The sequence below is a fragment of the Hyperolius riggenbachi genome, chromosome 3 (genome assembly GCF_040937935.1).
Source record: "Hyperolius riggenbachi isolate aHypRig1 chromosome 3, aHypRig1.pri, whole genome shotgun sequence".
Classification (NCBI taxonomy): domain Eukaryota; kingdom Metazoa; phylum Chordata; class Amphibia; order Anura; family Hyperoliidae; genus Hyperolius; species Hyperolius riggenbachi.
This window is the reverse complement of record NC_090648.1, coordinates 483972670-483991034: the sequence shown is the minus strand read 5'-3', so window position 1 is coordinate 483991034 and position 18365 is coordinate 483972670. Positions and strand designations below refer to the sequence as shown.

Sequence of the window (18365 nt, the reverse complement as noted above, 5' to 3'; positions counted from 1 at the left end):
CGCAAACGCGCCTCCTGCTGCACGTTTGCGGTTTTCGGAAGCGTTTCGTCCTCAATGTAAAGTATAGGAAAAAAACGCAAACCGCTCTGAAAAACGCTACTTCAGAGCGGTTTGCCAGGCATTTTTGTTACAGAAGCTGTTCAGTAACAGCTTTTACTGTAACAATATGTGTAATCTGCTACACAAAAACGCACCCAAAACCGCTAGGTATGTTTAGAAAACCTCTCTAAACATACCTAGAATCGCTCTGAAATCAGCTTCCAAAACCGCTAGCATATTGCGGATCTGCTAGCGGTTTTGGTGTGCACTGGGCCTTACATGCAATTTACATGCCTCTAGTGCACGGGTGCCATTAGGTAGTTCACAAAGGCCTTCATGGTAGATCCCGACCTCACTACATTTTCCATTCTGTATATACAAGTGTGCTCCTAAACTTGTACATAGGTAGATCATTTTGACTTGCTAATTTTTTTTAAAGTAGCTCACAAGCCGAAAAAGTGCGGGCACCTCTGCTCTAGTGAAAATGTAGCCTAAGGCTGCTTACACACCAAGACGTTACAGGCGCACGTTAGTGCGCCTGTAACGCTCCCCCAACGCACAGCAATGTAACACAAGTGGGCTGTTCACACAGCCCACGTTGCGTTACATGTAATGCTGCACGTTCGGTGCAAAGTGCAGCATGCTACGGCGTTGGAGCGGCTATAGCCGCGTTAGACTGTTTGCACATGCGCAGTGGGGGGCAGAGAGGAGGCTGGGAGAGCCATCTACAGTAGCCGCGCACATGGCTACTTAATATTCACTGCACTGGCGGCAGCTGATTGGCCGGCGGGACCACGTGATGCGGAGTGTCTCGCTCCGCATCACATGGTCCCGCTGGCCAATCAGCGCCACTCTGGGAGACATTATAGGAATCGAGCCGCCGAACGCGGCTCACTCTACCGTCGGCTTTTGCAGCACCATACGTTGTGTTAGGTGCACGTTATGCGACCTTAACGTGACACCTAACACAACGTCTTGGTGTGCAAGAAGCCTTAAGCAGCATTTTCAGTAATGACTTTATATCATAACGTTAGCTGGAGTCGTTGTTGTATACAGTCTAAAATACATATTTACAAATGTATAACCTAATTCTATTTGCGCTAAACCGATTTTTGTCAGAGGAGGAATGTTATAGCGAGTGACTCGCGGTGGAACGCGTTATGTCGTATTTGGCCGCCTTCTTGGCTTCATTTCTCGTCTGTATAGGAAACAGCAGATGTTTGGGAACCTCCATAGAGAAGCATTTATTTAGAAATAAGCTGTACTACACAACTGTACTCTAATAATGCTCCAGATTTATGGGAAACATTTAGCGAAGTGCATTATCGTACCCTGAAGAGCGATTGTGAAATGTGATAGGACTACGGTTGAGCAATAGTGTTTTCTCTGCAATTTGGAGTTATTTGTTCCTGATAGGTTTCCAAATTAGCAGTAGATTTAGTATTAAATGGGACACGATCGGAACTCTGTTTACTGTTTATTATGGTGACTGCAGGAAACAATTATCCGTCCGCAGCCGTCCATAAAAATAAGACGTATAATCTGAGTTCTGTTCTGCCAGTGTGAAAGGGCCTTGAGTAACAAACATTCTGTTCAGATCACCTGGCAGGACTAAAGAGGTCACCACCAGTGATACATTACAGAATGTAAATCAGGGAGAGGAAAGATTTTACAATGGGCAACCACTGACTATATAATCTATAAATGAATATTGTAAAAAATAAGCTATTTTATTTACCAAGTTATTTTCACTACAGTTCCTCTTTAAAGTGGACCTGAACTCTTGCACAGGACAGAAGGAAAACAGAGAGAAATGCACCCTGTATGTATTTAGAGAGTTTAGCCTGTCTAATTCCCCCTCTTCTGTGACTAATCACAACTGTAATTTGATCTCTCAGCTGTGTCAGCGCAGAAATCTCGACAGCCTCAGCTTATTTGTAAACACAGGATTGTAACCCTATGCATAGCTCACAACTGTCCCTCTTTCAGAGGGACTGTCCCTCTTTGGGAGCCCTGTCCCTCTGTCCCTCTTTGCTCCTCATTGGTCCCTCTTTCATGACTTTGTCCCTCTTTCTGTGTATATATAAATATATATATATTTCCCTGCTAAAAAATGTATTTGATTGACTCTAAACTTTGTTCCCAGTTTAGGTTGATATATTACTGATTTTAAAATGGTAATATGAAGGGAAATGCATCAGGATAGAAAGGACCAATGTGGTTTGAATTATAAAACAACATACAGTACTTTTCTTATGAAATCTTTATGGTATGCGTGACTAGGGGTGTGATGGGGCTGGATCAGGGGTGTGGCAGGGGCATGGCTTAAGTGTCCCTCTTTCTCATTTCAAAAAGTTGGGAGGTATGCCTATGTCTTCTTTAGAGATGGTTCGAACCTCCGATTTCTGGTTTGCGAACCTCGAACTCGAACTTCTGAAAAAGTTCACGGACCTGCGAAATTTTCGAACTGCAATAGACTTCAATAGGCAGGCGAAATTTCAAAGCTACAAACACTGTTTCTGGCCACAAAAGTGATGGAAAAGATGTTTCAAGGGGTCTAACACCTGGAGGGGGGCATGGCGGAGTGGGATACACGCCAAAAGTCCCGGGGAAACTAACGGATTTGACGCACAGCAGGGTTATAATCCCTAAAAGGCAGAAATCACATTGCATTGCTAAATTGGAGGCCTAAAGTGCTTGAAAACATCTTGCGTGTGTATACATGGATCAGGGGGTGTCATTAGAGTTCTGCTTCACACTGACACACCAAACTCACTGTGTAACGCACCGCAAACATCTGTTTGTGTAGTGACGGCCGTGCTGGACTGGTGCGCACCATGGCGAGAGTGCAGGCGATGGCGGTTTTCCAGCCCATATGGTCGCCGGGCTGTGGTAGCTGAATGACAGAACAACAGTGACTGTCCAGCTGATCGAATTTGGTCTGTCCGCAATGAAGCAACGACCTTATTATCTTGGGTGTGCCCGCCAATACACTCATATAGCCGGTCATTGCTTCATTGTGATAGGCTAGCCCCTTCACCGCGGCAAGGTAATGATCACGATGGGGAATTGACACATGTACATGCCTTTTGTTTTGTTGTTACAGCCGCAGTGCAGCCAGAAAAATTAGTCAGGCATGTACACGCATCAGAAAAATTATTATTATGTTTGGTAGCACCCGCTGCTAGCAGCGGCCATAAAAAAAAAATCAGGAATCCGCCTGGAGTCCTGGACCCTGTTGGTGGTGGCGGAGAAGGCAGTCAAGCAGCCTGCAGGCAGAGATGCTGTGCGGGTACTGACTTAGTCTTGGGCAGGCAGCAGCGGCCTGCAGGCAGAGATGCTGTGTGGGTACTGACTTAGTCTTTGGCAGGCAGCAGCGGCCTGCAGGCAGAGATGCTGTGCGGGTACTGACTTAGTCTTGGGCAGGCAGCAGCGGCCTGCAGGCAGAGATGCTGTGTGGGTACTGACTTAGTCTTTGGCAGGCAGCAGCGGCCTGCAGGCAGAGATGCTGTGTGGGGACTGACTTAGTCTTGGGCAGGCAGCAGCGGCCTGCAGGCAGAGCTGCTGTGTGGGGACTGACTTAGTCTTGGGCAGGCAGCAGCGGCCTGCAGGCAGAGATGCTGTGTGGGTACTGACTTAGTCTTGGGCACGCAGCAGCGGCCTGCAGGCAGAGATGCTGTGTGGGGACTGACTTAGTCTTGGGCAGGCAGCAGCGGCCTGCAGGCAGAGATGCTGTGTGGGGACTGACTTAGTCTTGGGGCAGGCAGTCACACAGCGTGCAGGCAGAGATGCTGTGTGTGGGGACTGACTTAGTCTTCGGGCGGGCAGTAGCCCTCCAGGATCGATGCCTCATTCATTTTGATAAAGGTGAGGTACTGAACACTTTTTTGACCTGACTGCTGGTGGTATAATACAATGTGCAGTTACACAGGTGCAGTGAAAAGGTATGCAGTGACTGCTGCTATAATACAATTGTGCAGTCACACAGATGCAGGGAAAAGGTATGCAGTGACTGCTGCTATAATACAATTGTGCAGTCACACAGATGCAGGGAAAAGGTATGCACTGACTGCTGCTATAATACAATTGTGCAGTCACACAGGTGCAGGGAAAAAGTATGCACTGATTGGTGGTGGTATTGTATAATGCAAAGTGCAGTCACACAGAGGCAGTGAAAGGTATGAACTGAATGTGCTGGGCCTGGCACAGTACAGCAATTATCAAGGGACAGCTGCGACAGACAGGCCTGTATATGCAGTGTAAGTGGCACAAACACAAAAAAACAAAAAAAAACAGAAGAACATTAGCTCTCAAAAGAGCTGTTTTGGGTTGCTTTTCATCAACAAATATCAGCAAGGAGCAAGCTAACAGACCTCCTAACTATCGCTTTCCCTATCTCTCCAATGTCTCTCCCTTCTCTCACTAATACAGCAGCACACAGAGTGAGAACATGGCCAACGCTGCTGCTTTTTATAAGGGGCGGGGGCTTCAGGAGGGAGTGCAGCCTGATTGGCTACCATGTGTCTGCTGACTGTGAAGTAGAGGGTCACAGTTTAGCCCAATGATGTAGTATAGGGGGCGGGTCGAACTCGCTAAGTGTTCGCGGTTCACCGTGAACTCGAACCAGCTAAGTTTGCACAAACAAGTTCTCTGGTGAACCGTTCAGGCCATCTCTAGCCTTCTTCCATAAAAGCAGGAAGTAGACACACTGCAGATTTATTGTAGGATTTGTATCCACTGTAACAAAGAAATATTTTTCTGTAAAGGTTATTATGCTGTTGCTTATCTTTCAGAGCAGAGCGGAAGGTCTGAATTCAGGTCCGCTTTAAAGTGGACCTATAGGGAATAAATATGCCTCAAAGTGGTACTCCCCTGGATAGACGGAAGCCTCTGGATAACCCAGAGGCCTCACCTGTCCTCCACAGGGCCCAGGGCGGGATTTACCATAAGGCACTGTAGGCACGTGCCTACTGGCGCCAGATGATGGAAAGGCGGCTCACTCCCCTCCCTGAGCACCTCCCTCCTTCCTTCCCTATGCAGAGTCCTGATGAGAGTGTAAATGAGAGGTTACTCCCCTAGCTCTCGGCATTCCACTGATCAGATCTCCCTTTAGCCATGGGCACCTCTAGCTACTTAATTTCGAGGGTACTTCTCAATTGAAGTAAGGGAGGAGTGACAGCTGGGACAGCCAGCACACTTGCGGGGCAGTTGGGAGGGGGCTTGTAGGTTCATGGAGGGAGGAGTCTAGGGTGCCAGGACATCTGTGCCTATAGGCTGCTGTGAGGTAAATCCGGGCCTGGTGAGAAGTATAAGGAGGCTGACATCTTTATCTCCTTTTAAATAATGCTCTTTGCCTGGCTGTCTGGCTGATCCTCTGCCTCTAATACTTTAAGCCACAGACCCTAAACAAGCATGCAGATCTGATGTATGTGACAAATCTGACAAGATTAGCTGCATGCTTGTTTTAGGTGTGATTTAAGGTATCCATACACTAAAACGATTTCTTGTTGAAATACAGCAGATTCGATCACTGTGATCGAATCTGCTGTGATATCGTTAACGCAATTTTGACCAATCGTCCGATTTCCACCCGAAATAAACTGTTCAGTCGATCTGTGCAGGCGGAAAATTTAGCTTGATCGCCGGCGCGTCTGGATAACGTTGTTAGAGGTGTTCAATATAGCAACGACCGATGCAGCGATCACCTGTCCGCTAGCACGAGTCCCCGGGTCCCCACAGTCTCTCACTTGTTCCTGCGTCTTCTCCGTCTTCACTTCCTGTCCCGTCCTGCGAGAAGGCAAAGTTCAAACATTAGAGGGCGCTCTACTGTTTGAACTTCTGCTTGTCATAGGACGGGACAGGAAGTGAAGAGAAGAGGATGCTGGAAGAAGGGCCAGCACGGACCCGGGGACTCGCGCTGGCAGACAGATGATGTATTGCTGCTGGCCGGGGGAGGCGAGGCAGGTGTCAGCGGCAGTTTCACAGGTTGTGAATCGATTTCATACGGAAATCGATTCAAAATCTGTGGGCAGTGTATGGGCAGCCAATAGATCCCTCTCAGATTCGAGTTGGTTGATCTGGTGGCAATGGACCAGTGTATGGCAGCCTTTAGACCCTACTGACCAAAAAGATCAGCAAGCCAGGCAACTGGTATTGTTTAAAAGGAAATAAATATGGCAGGTTCTATAGGTCTAACACATCGGGTTCCTTTTAATTCAGTCTCCTGTTAGAGGCTTCTGCAATTCTACTGTGGTTCACCTTTCCAGCATTGCGACCCTATAAGCGTATTCAACAAAAGCTTGATGACTATGCTTTTGCGACCGCACTCCCATCCAGTGCGACTGTGCGTGTGTGAAAACCGCCCGCACATTCTCAGGAGCACAAAGCCACTTGCGCAGGGGTTTTGTCCTCCCTGCACATGTGGCTTTCTGTTCTGGTCATGCGCAAACCGTACTCGCCCATGTAAACAAACGGGAGCGCTGTCACAGAGGTGAAGAGGGTCCTGGGCACCGGGGCTGTGAAAGAACTACAACGCCTCAGGAGCTTCCAGAGGATTCCCACTACTTCGGTAAAGGTAGCCATACACACAGGGCCGGCCCGCTCATGAGGCGGGGTGAAACTTTTGCCTCAGGCGGCAAAGCTCTAGGGGCGGCATCCGCCTGTCCGTGGGTGCGGGGGTGCCGGCCGCCGAGCTGGAGGGGTAGCTGGCAGGACGGGGGTATTGGGCCTAGCGGTGGGGAGGGGGGTCGGACCCCCCCTCCCTCGCCTGGGTCCCCCGATCTGCGCTCCCCTCCAGCTTTAAATGTAGCGTAAGCAGCCGACAGACAGTAAGAGGCACGGGTGGGGGATCACTCACCAATTCCTCGTTCCAGCGTGCACTCCACTGACGTCACTTCCAGCAACGCCGCCAACTGTATTGTACGTGGCCGGCGTTGCAGGAAGTGACGTCAGTGGAGCGCACGTTGGAACGAGGAAGGTGAGTGATCCCCCGCCCGTGCCTCTTACTGTCTGTTGGCTGCTTACGCTACATTTAAAGGGACTCCGAGCAGTGCAGAAACTATGGAAAGATGCATATCATTTTAAAGCTCTCTTTCTCCTCTTTCCAGTGATATATAAACCACCACCCTACGCCTTTTAGTTTTCGCTATTTTCGCGATTGAAATTGCTGCGGCCGCGATTTCAATCGCGAAAATAAAGAAAACTAAAAGACGTAGAGCGACAATTTAGGTGTCGCCAGAAAGAGGAGAAAGAGAGCTTTAAAATGATATCCATCTTTCTATAGTTACTTGTATTACACAGGACGACACTTTCCCCAGTGTCAGCAGCTCCATTCAGCAGAAAAAGTCGGCCTGTGTAATACAAGTAACTATGGAAAGTTGGATATCATTTTAAAGCTCTCTTTCTCCTCTTTCTGGCGACACCTAAATCGTCGCCCTACGCCTTTTAGTTTTCTTTATTTTCGTGATTGAAATCGCGGCCGCGGCAATTTCAATCGCGAAAATAGCGAAAACTAAAAGGTGTAGGGCAGCGGTTTATATATCATTGGAAAGAGGAGAAAGAGAGCTTTAAAATGGTATGCATCTTTACATAGTTTCTGCACTGCTCGGAGTCCCTTTAAAGCTGGAGGCAAGCGCAGATCGGGGGACCGAGGCGAGGAAGGGGGGGTCCGGGGGGGGGGGGGGGGGAGGGAGGGGGGGGGGAGGCGGCGGCAATCTTTTAAAAACTTGCCTCAGGCGGCAAAAAGTCTAGGGCCGGCCCTGCGTACACAGGGGCGTAGCAATAGGGGATGCAGAGGTTGCGACTGCATCGGGGCCCTTGGGCCAAGGGGCGCCCGTAGGGCCCTCCCTTAACTGCATGTTAGCTCTCTATTGGTCCTGTGCTCATAATAATCACTTCTATAGATACTTTGAATAGTGGTAATAATTAACAAGCTGTTCCCAATCCCCTCCTTGCACCTCTGACACTGTAGTTGCCATTGGCAGGTTTTGGTGTGGCGTATCAATTGTTATGTATAGAGTGCTTGAGGGGCTCCAATGTAAAACTGGCATCGGGGCCCACAGATCCTTAGCTACGCCACTGGCCATACATCAGGTTTCTTGGCGACCGACCGACCGACCATCGGATTTGATTATTATGATCGGAAGAAAATCGGTGCCGCCAGGTGTATGCCTAATCGACTATAACAGCGGTAACAAGAAGTGATATTGGGAAGAGCGACGAATGTGACGAGACCCCCAACGCTGTTCCCCCTTCTGTGTTATGTGTTCCCCCTCCGTGCCCAGAGCACTATACATCACCTGTCCATGGCCGCCACGTGTCCTCTGCTGGCTCCGGATGACGCACTTCTTTCTTCATACACGCACCCCACCTGGTTGCCGGAGTCACGGGGCATGAGTGTGACATCACACACCCGCCTGCACATACGGCGGCGGCCACGTGGGGTGCGTGTAGGGAGCAAGGAGGGCATCCGGAGCCAGCAGAGGACACGTGGCGGCCATGGACAGGTGATGTATAGTGCTCTGGGCACGGAGGGGAATACATAAAGGGGCCCATACACTGATCGATTTCACACATCAATCGATCGATTGATTATATTGAATAGATCAATCAGAAATCGATTCTTTTAAATTTTTCGATCGATCGATTTGTGGATTTTGATCGAATTCAATGGATTTGATCTATCTGACAGGATGGAAGATCTAAGTCGATCTGCTGCTGGTAGCAGATCCATGGCCCATAGAGCTGCATTGGATCTAATGGTGCAATAATGCATTTAGATAGATTTCCAATAGATTTAATTCTGAAATCTATTGGAAATCTGTTCCTAGTGTGTGGCACTCATCAGATAGATTCCTGTCAGATACGACCGGACAGATTTCTATCTGATGGTCGAATCTGCAGCAAATCTATAAGTGTATGGCCGCCTTAACACATTAGCGGCGACAGCGCCAGTAAGGCGGCGAATCTGATGCACAAGGCCGATTCTGGATCGATATCAGCATGAAATTGATTGGGAATCGAGCTGCGGTGTATGGGCAGCTGACAGATCTTTTATCAGATTCGATCAGAGAGAGATTTGTCTGTTGGTTGAATCTGCCCATCATCTCTAGATGTATGGCTGCCATTACTATCACAATATAAGGCAGGGAGCACACTTATTTGACTCGCCTGCGTTTTGATGCATATCGGAAAACTCATGCAGATTCACATATTATGAAAGTGTATGAGCCGCTCACAAATCGCATTGGTGTGCCTTTCCCAAAGAGATTCTGGTACTTTTCCATTAGCCGGGCGCATCCACTAGGTGGTGATAATTACTATTCCCCCTCCAGGCCGCCATGGATATATATAGTAGGGAAAGATGTAATTCTGGTGGAGTTTTATCGCCACCTAGTGGATGCGCCCGGCTAACGGAAAAGTACAGAGATTCTATGCGCATTTTAAAAACGTACAGCAAGTCCCTTCTTCCCGCATACTGTATGCAAATCGCATGCGATTAGCATACAATGCTATCCTATTGAGCCGCAAAAAAATGCATGCGCTTAAGGGCCCTTTTCCACTAGCAGTCGCTAGCGTTCGCGCTGAACGCTAGCGATTGCTGAATCGCAATTCCGCCGTTTTCCCAACGTTTGCGGCCGCGATTTTGCTATGCTATGCACTGCAAGTAAAAAACGAATCGCGGTAGTGGAAATGACCTACCGCGATTCCTATGTTAAAAAGCAAACCGTAGCGATTGTAAAATCGCTAGCGGTTTGCGGTTTTGCGATTCAGCTAGCGCAAACGCGCTAGTGGAAAAGGGCCCTTACATGCTTTTTTGTGAAGGAAAAAAATGTATTTTTTTTTTTTGAAAGAAGGATTTATTAAAACTGCAAAATTAAAATGCACGAAAAATGCACATAAAAACGTAAATGCAGAAAAGAAGGCAGTAACGCGTATGCCAAAGACAAGTGTGCTCCCAGCCTTCTCCTCCTCCCAGGCTTGCATTAACAGCAGTCTCTACTCCAACCCTTTTGTCCTGAGGATTTACTTCCACTGAATGAATCAACCTGGAACCTAAATAAGTCATCACTAACACGCTCTGTTTGTCTTCCAGGGTAACCGCGCAACTCAGAATACAACTCGCTGACTGTCCCTCCGAGGGCATCAAATAGCTAAACTAGACTCCCTGCTGACTGAAATATATGCAGCATTCATGCTTAACCCTCCTGGCGGTCAATTAAAACCGACAGGGGGCAGCGCAGCACTATTATAAAAAAAAAAAAAAATATTTAATCATGTAGCTAGCCTAGCCCTGCTGATCTATTTGGCTGCAGTGGTGTCTGAATCACACCAGAAACAAGCATGCAGCTAATCTGGTCAGATCTGACAATAATGTCAGAAACACCTGATATGCTGCATGCTTGTTCAGGGTCTAATCAGCAATGAGAAGAGTAGATGAAGCACCTTCCTCTATGCTCAGGAATAATTTATTGAACAACTATCACCAGCACAGACAAATACAAGCAGCATAGGGTGCCTCAGAACACGTTCACGGCAATTAAAGGGAACCCGAGGTGAGAAGGATATGGAGGCTGCCATATTTATTTCCTTGTAAACAATGCCAGTTGCCTGGCTGTCCTGTTGATCTTCTGGCATAAGTAGTTTCTGAGGCAAAACCCTGGAACAAGCATATGGCTAATCCAGTAAAACCTGTGTCAGAGTACCTGATCTGCTGCATGCTTGTTCAGGGGTTATGGCTAAACGTATTCGAGACACAGGATCAGCAGGGCAGCCTGGCAACTGGTATTGTTTAAAAGGAAATATAAATGGCAGCCTCCATATACCTCTCACTACAGTTGTCCTTTAATTCAGACAGATTCTAAAAGACCATAACAAGATAGTGCTAAGGGGGTACCCCATGTTATATGTTTGATTTATACTGTGTATATCATTGGTACTACCAGGGTGGTAAATGTGATGCTAATAACACAGGGTTGATGCAAATGTTATGCAAATTTTGGAGCTTGGAATTGGACCGATCATATTTTTATCCAAGACAACCATAAAATAAGGAGAGAAGTTATTACAGCCTTACCATGTGTTGCAGTCGATCTCCACGGACTCTCCCGGGGCGTATTCCTTCCCTGCGTGCAAACACGGGCAAGCAGACGGCCTGATGCATCGGGCGCGGTGGCGGACCTGAAATTCAACCGAACAGCAGTGCTTGAGTTACGTACAACGCTCGCTCACATCTATGAGAACAGTTGTGTGGTGTTCATCCGTGTTATGATTGAATATTAGCATAATCGACATTTGTTTTTGTTTTGTCGCCATCCGCTTCCTCTGGCCAATCCCAAAAAATTGTGTAGGACCCAAAGTTGTGTTCCGCATACCAGAAATTAACAAACTGATCCGTTCCAAAAAGACTGATGTGAGCAGATCCTATCACTTTACATATGATCTGTTTGCACCCAATCAGATCCTCAGGGGTGTAGCAATAGGGGTTTCAGAGGTTGCGACCGCATCGGGGCCCTTGGGCCAGAGGGGCCCCAAAGGGCCCTCCCTCAACTACAGTATTAGCTCTCTATTGGTCCTGGGCTCATAATAATCACTTCTATAGATACTTTGAATAGTGGTAATCATTAACAAGCTATTCCCCATCCCCTTCTTGCACCTCTGACACTGTAGTTGCCATTGGCAGGTTTTGGTGCGCCGTATCAATTGTTATGTATAGAGTGCTTGGGGGGCCCCAATGTAAGACTTGGATCAGGGCCCACAGCTCCTTAGCTACGCCACTGCAGATCCTTTCTGCATAGCCTCTTCTGAAGCGCTGAGTTTAAAAATGGGTGCAAAATAACGGTGATAAAATATCGGTAATTGTACCGATATGCTATAATCTACTATAGTAAAACTTAACTATGTCCTAGCCTCACCTATTCTCACACAAAATCCTCCCTCTTAACCTCTTGAGGACTGCAATGCTAAAACCCCCCTAGTGACCAGGCAATTTTTAGTAAAATGGGCCACTGCAGCTTTAAGGTTAAGCTGCAGGGCCGCACAACACAGCACACAAGTGATTCCCCCCCCCCCCTTTTCTCCCCACCAACAGAGCTCTGATCGCTCCCCCATGTTTATTTTTTTTTAAATAAATATTGTTCTTTTTTTATTACAAAATCCCCTGTTTCTTTAAATGTCAACCCTCCCTTTCTCCCCACAGCCAGCCAGTTATGGCGATCGGCTGTCATAGGCTTCTACCTATGAGAGCTGATCGCTCTCTTGTCCCCCAGGGGGACAGCCGTGTCACACGGCTGTTCCCAGTGCAGCGCTGCACCATGTAAATAGACGGCGATCACGCCCCCCAAGCAGGAGGTGTGCGCACAGCCTGTACGCGATCTCCTGCAGAACAGAGCCCTAGGACTTTACGCCAATTGGCGTTAGGTGGTCCTGGGGCTGCCGCCGTGGCCACGCCCATCGGCGTTACGCGGTCGGCAAAAGGTTAATGCCATCACACACACACACACCTTAAAGGGAACCTGAACTGAGTAAAGTTATTTAAAATAAACACACGATGTACCTGCAAATGGAAGCTCACCATTTTTTTCTTACAGTGATCCCTTCCAGTTCTGACAATATTTTGTCAGAACTGAAATATAGCAGTTGCTGTCAGTTATATATCAGCTGCTGCCAGTTACAACTGAATGTGGAAGGTAATGTCCATGTTTCCTAATGGTTCAAGTGGGTGATATTACAGTTTAACAGTGTGCTGACCAGGAAGCTGTTATGGGGTAATGGCCATTTTCAAAATGGAGGACGGAAAATCCCATTGATCACAGTGGACACACAGGACACAGGAGAGTAGAAAGAGCTTGAGGAGTAGACTACACAGGAGGCAAATATGACCCGTGTGTGGTTACTTTGATTTTTTATTTTCAGTTCAGGTTCTCTTAAAAGAAGAACACCAGTGAAAATAATGTAGCAAAAAAAAAAGTGTTTATTTTTTACAATAATTATGTATAAATGATTTAGTCAGTGTTTGCTCATTGTAAAATCTTTCCTCTCCCCGATTTACATTATGAAATTTATCACATGGTGACTTTTTACTTTTTACTGCTGGCAGGTAATGTCAGTGGAAGGAGCTGCTGCTTGCTTTTTTGGCAGTTGTAAACAGCTGTTATTTCCCACAATGCAACAAGGCTCCCACAGTGTGATGTCTGTACCTCAGTGCTGTGAGGCGCTGACATTTGTGGGAGGGGTTTCACCACAAAATCAGCCATACAGCGCCCCCTGATGATCCGTTTGAGAAAAGGAATAGATTTCTCATGGGAAAGGGGGTATCAGCTGCTGATTGGGATGAAGTTAAATTCTTGGTTACAGTTTTTCTTTAAGACTCCCCACACCTAATCCTAAAGACACCATCCCATGCTTAACCCTTGAAGTGGACCTGAACTCTTGCACAGGACAGAAGGAAAACAGAGAGAAATCCACCCTGTATATATTTAGAGTGTTTAGCCTGTCTAATTCCCCCTCAATGGTGAGTAATCACAAGTGTAATTTGATCCCTTGGTTGTGTCAGCTGACTGCCATGGCAACAAGCTCATTTGTCAACAAGGGATGTTAACAATATGTCTGCTTCCATGAAAGAAGATAGTAGACAAATTGTAGATTTATTGCAGGATTTGCATCAGCTGTAAAAAAGAGATGTTCTACTTTAAAGGTTATCATGCCGTTGCTTATCGTTTAGCGCTGAGAGGAAGTTCTGAGTTCAGACACCCCCTTCCTCATGCATAACACTTAAAGGGGAACTGAAGACAGAGGTATATGGAGGCTGTCATGTGTATTTCCTTTTAATCAATACCAGTTGCCTGGCAGCCCTGCTGGTCTATTTCTCTGCAGTAGTATCTGATTAAAACCAGAAACAAGCATGCAGCTAGTCTTGTCAGATCTGACTTATAAGTCTGAACCACTGAAACACCTGATCTGCTGCATGCTTGTTCAGGGGCTATGGCTAATAGTATTAGAGGCAGAGGATCAGCAGGGCTGCCAGGCAACTGATATTGTCTAAAAGGAAATAGACATGACAGCCTCCATATACCTCTCTCTTCAGTTCCCCTTTAAGGCATAGCTGCCAACTGTCCCTCTTTCCTCCTCATTTGTCCCTTTTTCATGGCTCTGTCCCTCTTTTTATGTAAATATATATATTTCTCTACTAAAATGTGTTTCATTGACTCTAAACTATATTCCCATCCTTAAAGGGGAACTGGAGTAAGAGGAATACGGAGGCTGCCATATTTATTTCCTTTTAATCAATACCAGTTGCCTGGCAGCCCTGCTGAGCCATTTGCCTGCAGTAGTATCTGAATAACACCAGAAACAATCATGCAGCTAGTCTTGTCAGATCTGACTTTAAAGTCTTAAACACCTGATTTGCTGCATGCTTGTTCAGGGGCTATGGCTAATAGTATTAGAGGCAGAGGATCAGCAGGGCTGCCAGGAAACTGGTATTGATTAAACGGAAATAAACATGGCAGCCTCCATATACCTCTCTCTTCAGTTCCCCTTTAAAATTGATATATTACTAATTTAAAATATGAAGGAAAATGAACCAGGATAGAAAGGACCAGTGTGGTTTGAATTATAAAAAAATATTTTTTTTATGAAATCTTTATGGTATGCCTGACTAGGGGTTGTGATGGGGGCGTGATCAGGGGTGTGGCAGGGGTGTAGCTTAAGTGTCCCTCTTTCTCATCTCAAAAAGTTGGGAGGTATGCTTAAGATCCACCCATATCAGCATTGAGGGGTAAGCGCCCGGTATTTGTCAGGTGCCCAGTAAATAGTGGGCGGTGTACCAGGTAAGTAGCAGGTCACTCATTAAAATATCAGCATTCAGGGGAAATTTGGGTACCAGCACAGCAGTTAAAAAACACACGATTGGTTCGCACGATGGCCAGGGGCCCTGGACCTCTCTCACTGGCCGGGGCCCCAAGGCCAACACGTGATACCTGGAAGGGGAGTGCAGGTGGGCTTGGACCTCTCACACCCAGGCTCTGGACCTCTCACATCCAGAAAACCCACCAACACTGCCTCCATACTGAATGCTAAATTCAACACACACAGGCAGTGTTGGTGGGTTTTCTGGATGTGAGAGGTCCAGAGCCTGGGTGTGAGAGGTCCAGGCCCACCTGCACTCCCCTCCAGGTATCATGTGTTGGCCTTGGGGCCCCGGCCAGTGAGAGAGGTCCGGGGCCCCTGGCCATCGTGTGAACCAATCGTGTGTTTTTAAACGTTTTCTTTCAGCTCTAGGACATGGCAGACAGGTGAGCGGTTAGGGAGGGACCCCTGTGGGAGGGATGCCTGCACAGGGCGGTCCTGCTAGCGACGCAATCTTGCGATGGCGTCCAACTGAAGCCTCCCACCTGAATGCTAATGGCTGCTAGATGTGGTATGACAGGTAAAGGGTGTATGACAGTGCATCCTGATTGGCTGACGAGCACCTGCTGACCAATTTCAAATGTAGCTGGATGCATGTACTGCTGTGTTCTATTGCTTGTGTGTGTTGAATACCAGCACAGCAGTGCCTGACAAACTTCTTCTCAATATTTTAAGGTGTGCGTGCCCCTAACAGCTGCGCCTAAATGTAACCGCGTGCGGCAGAATTAGGTACATTACATTGTCGGCATACCGTCACCCAAATTCTGTCCCTGCTTAAAGGGAACCCAAGGTGAGAGTGATATGATGGCTGCCATATTCATTTCCTTTTAAACAATACTAGTTGCTTGGCTGTCCTGCTGAACCTCTGCCTCTAATGCTTTTAGCCGTGGACCCTGAACAAGCATGCAGCAGATCAGGTACTCTGACTCAGCTGACTCAGGTTTTACTGGATTAGCCGTATGCTTGTTCCAGGGTTGTGACTCAGAATGCCAGATGATCAACAGGGCTGCCAGGTACCTGGCATTGTTTACAAGGTAATAAATATGGCATCCTCCATATCCCTCTCACCTTGGGTTCCCTTTAATTGCCGTGACCTTCTTATGACCCCTGAAAGGTTAAATTCAACTCACACACACTGAAATCCGCAGCAGTTTAAAATGATAGCTTACTTGCTGAACAGTAATAGTACAGAAATAGTTTTTAAAAGTGAGAAAGTGGCTTTGTTACAAAAGAAGCGGCCATTAAGAAAAATGTTCCTTCCAGCTATGCTTTATATGAGCTGTTCTGGTTTGCTTCATGTGAGCACCACCAAGTGGCTAAAAGAAATACATGCATGGAAAGTTTACACTGACGTTGGATCTTCGAGAGATATAGGCCCATATACAATTCACTTTTTCTCCTGAGTTTTCTCATTGATGATATTGTCATACTTTGTCATAAAATGTTTCTTAAACCACCAGCAACAGGCTCGGATTTATATCACAGAAGCCTAAAGGCACAGAGGTCCTGGCACCTTAGACTTCACCCTTCATGGTTCATGTAGGTTCTACAAACCCCACCGAACCGCACCACAAGTGTGCTGGCTGGCCCAGCTGTCACCTCCCCCTTACTCCCCTTGCCTGTCATAGGTAGCTACAGGTGCCCCTTAGCATTAGGTAGCAGAGCTTCCCTCAGTATTAAGTAGCTAGTGGTGCCTCTGACTGAAGGGAGATCTCATCAGTGGAATGTTGAAGGCTGGGTGAGTAACCTCATTTACAATCAACTCAAGACTGTATTAGGAAGGAGGGAGGGAGGCACTAGGTGAGGGGAGTGAGCCACCTTTCCATCATCAGGCGCCTGTAGGCACATGCCTACAGTGCCTTATGGTAAATCAGTCTCTGACTAGCAAGCAAGAAAATGCTCAAAATAATTGTAATATACCTTTTCACCAACTTTCGGGTACTTTCTCAATTGTAAAAAAAATGCTGAAAAATGATCCACGTAACGACCAGCTAACGCCGATAGGTGGCGGCTGGTTGCATCCGTATTTCGGTAACGCGTGCGGGAGGCAGACATGCACAAACATCAGAAGTGCATAGACTGCACTGTGATGTTCACACTCCAGTGCGGTGTGCGAACGCATGCTCCATGTATTTTTTTGCAAAATGCGTGGCTGACCCAATGCAACGCAGATGGCGTGCGATCGTACCAGGGATGGTCGTAGTCAGCCAACTTCGCTACGCTGGAAATACGCGTAGTTTTACGCAATTACGCTTCGCCAAACTACGGCTTCTAAAACAAATATTCGCTTCGTATGCATTTCGTAGAATACGCGTTAAAATACGCAATTACGCGTAGTGTATGCGGATACTTATGCCCGTATGCAGAAAATTGTACGCATTAATTTCTTTATAAATGCATATACTGGGTACCCTTCTATGCGTACATTCCCCTATGCGTAGATGCGAACTACGATGCGTAAATTCGCACTGGCGTAGTTTCTGCTCATCCCTGCAGATCTCTCTCACAGCAGATCTCCCTCTCTCTTGCAGCAGATCTCCCTCTCTCTTGCAGCAGATCTCTGTCTTGCAGCAGATCTCTGTCTTGCAGCAGATCTCCCTCTCTCGCAGCAGATTTCCCTCTCTTGCAGCAGATCTCCCTCTCTAGCAGCAGATTTCCCTCTCTCGCAGCAGATCTCCCTCTCTCGCAGCAGAAGATCTGTCTCTTGCAGCAGATCTCTCTCTCGCAGCAGATCTGTCTCTCTCGCAGCAGATCTCCCTCTCTCACAGCAGATCCCCCTCTCTCACAGCAGATCTCCCTCTCTCGCAACAGCAGATCTCCCTCTCTCACAGCAGATCTCCCTCTCTCGCAGCAGATCTTCCTCTCTAGCAGCAGATCTCCCTCTCTAGCAGCAGATCTCCCTCTCTAGCAGCAGATCTCCCTCTCTAGCAGCAGATCTCCCTCTCTCGCAGCAGATCTCCCTCTCTCGCAGCAGAAGATCTGTCTCTTACAGCAGATCTCTCTCTCGCAGCAGATCTGTCTCTCTCGCAGCAGATCTCCCTCTCTCACAGCAGATCTCCCTCTCTCGCAACAGCAGATCTCCCTCTCTCCCAAACAGCAGATCTCTCTCACAGCAGATTTCTCTCTTTTACATCAGATCTCTCTCTTTCTCGCAGCAGATTTCTCTCTTTCTCACAGCAGATCTGTCTTTCGCACCAGATCCCTCCCTCCCTGCAGATCTCTATTTCACAACAGATCTCTCTTGTAGCAGATCTTGCTCTCTCAGCAGATCTCTCTCTCACATCAGATCTCTCTCTCTCTCTCTCTCTCACACACACAGCAGATCTGTCTCACAGCGGATCTCTTTCACACAACGGATCTCTCTCTCACAGCGGATCTCTTCCCGTAGATCTGGTCTGCCGTTAATTCCGCCGTTAAAC

The 18365-nt window shown here is 47.3% G+C and overlaps 1 protein-coding gene across 1 annotated transcript in view; it reads right to left on the bottom strand.

The window, feature by feature from the left end:
• VWF (von Willebrand factor) overlaps window positions 1–18365 on the bottom strand; it is a 297479-nt gene that overhangs the window by 164438 nt on the left and 114676 nt on the right. Inside the window, 1 exon segment of the mRNA XM_068278128.1 lies at window positions 11114–11217. Coding sequence (XP_068134229.1) covers window positions 11114–11217 — 104 coding nt within the window.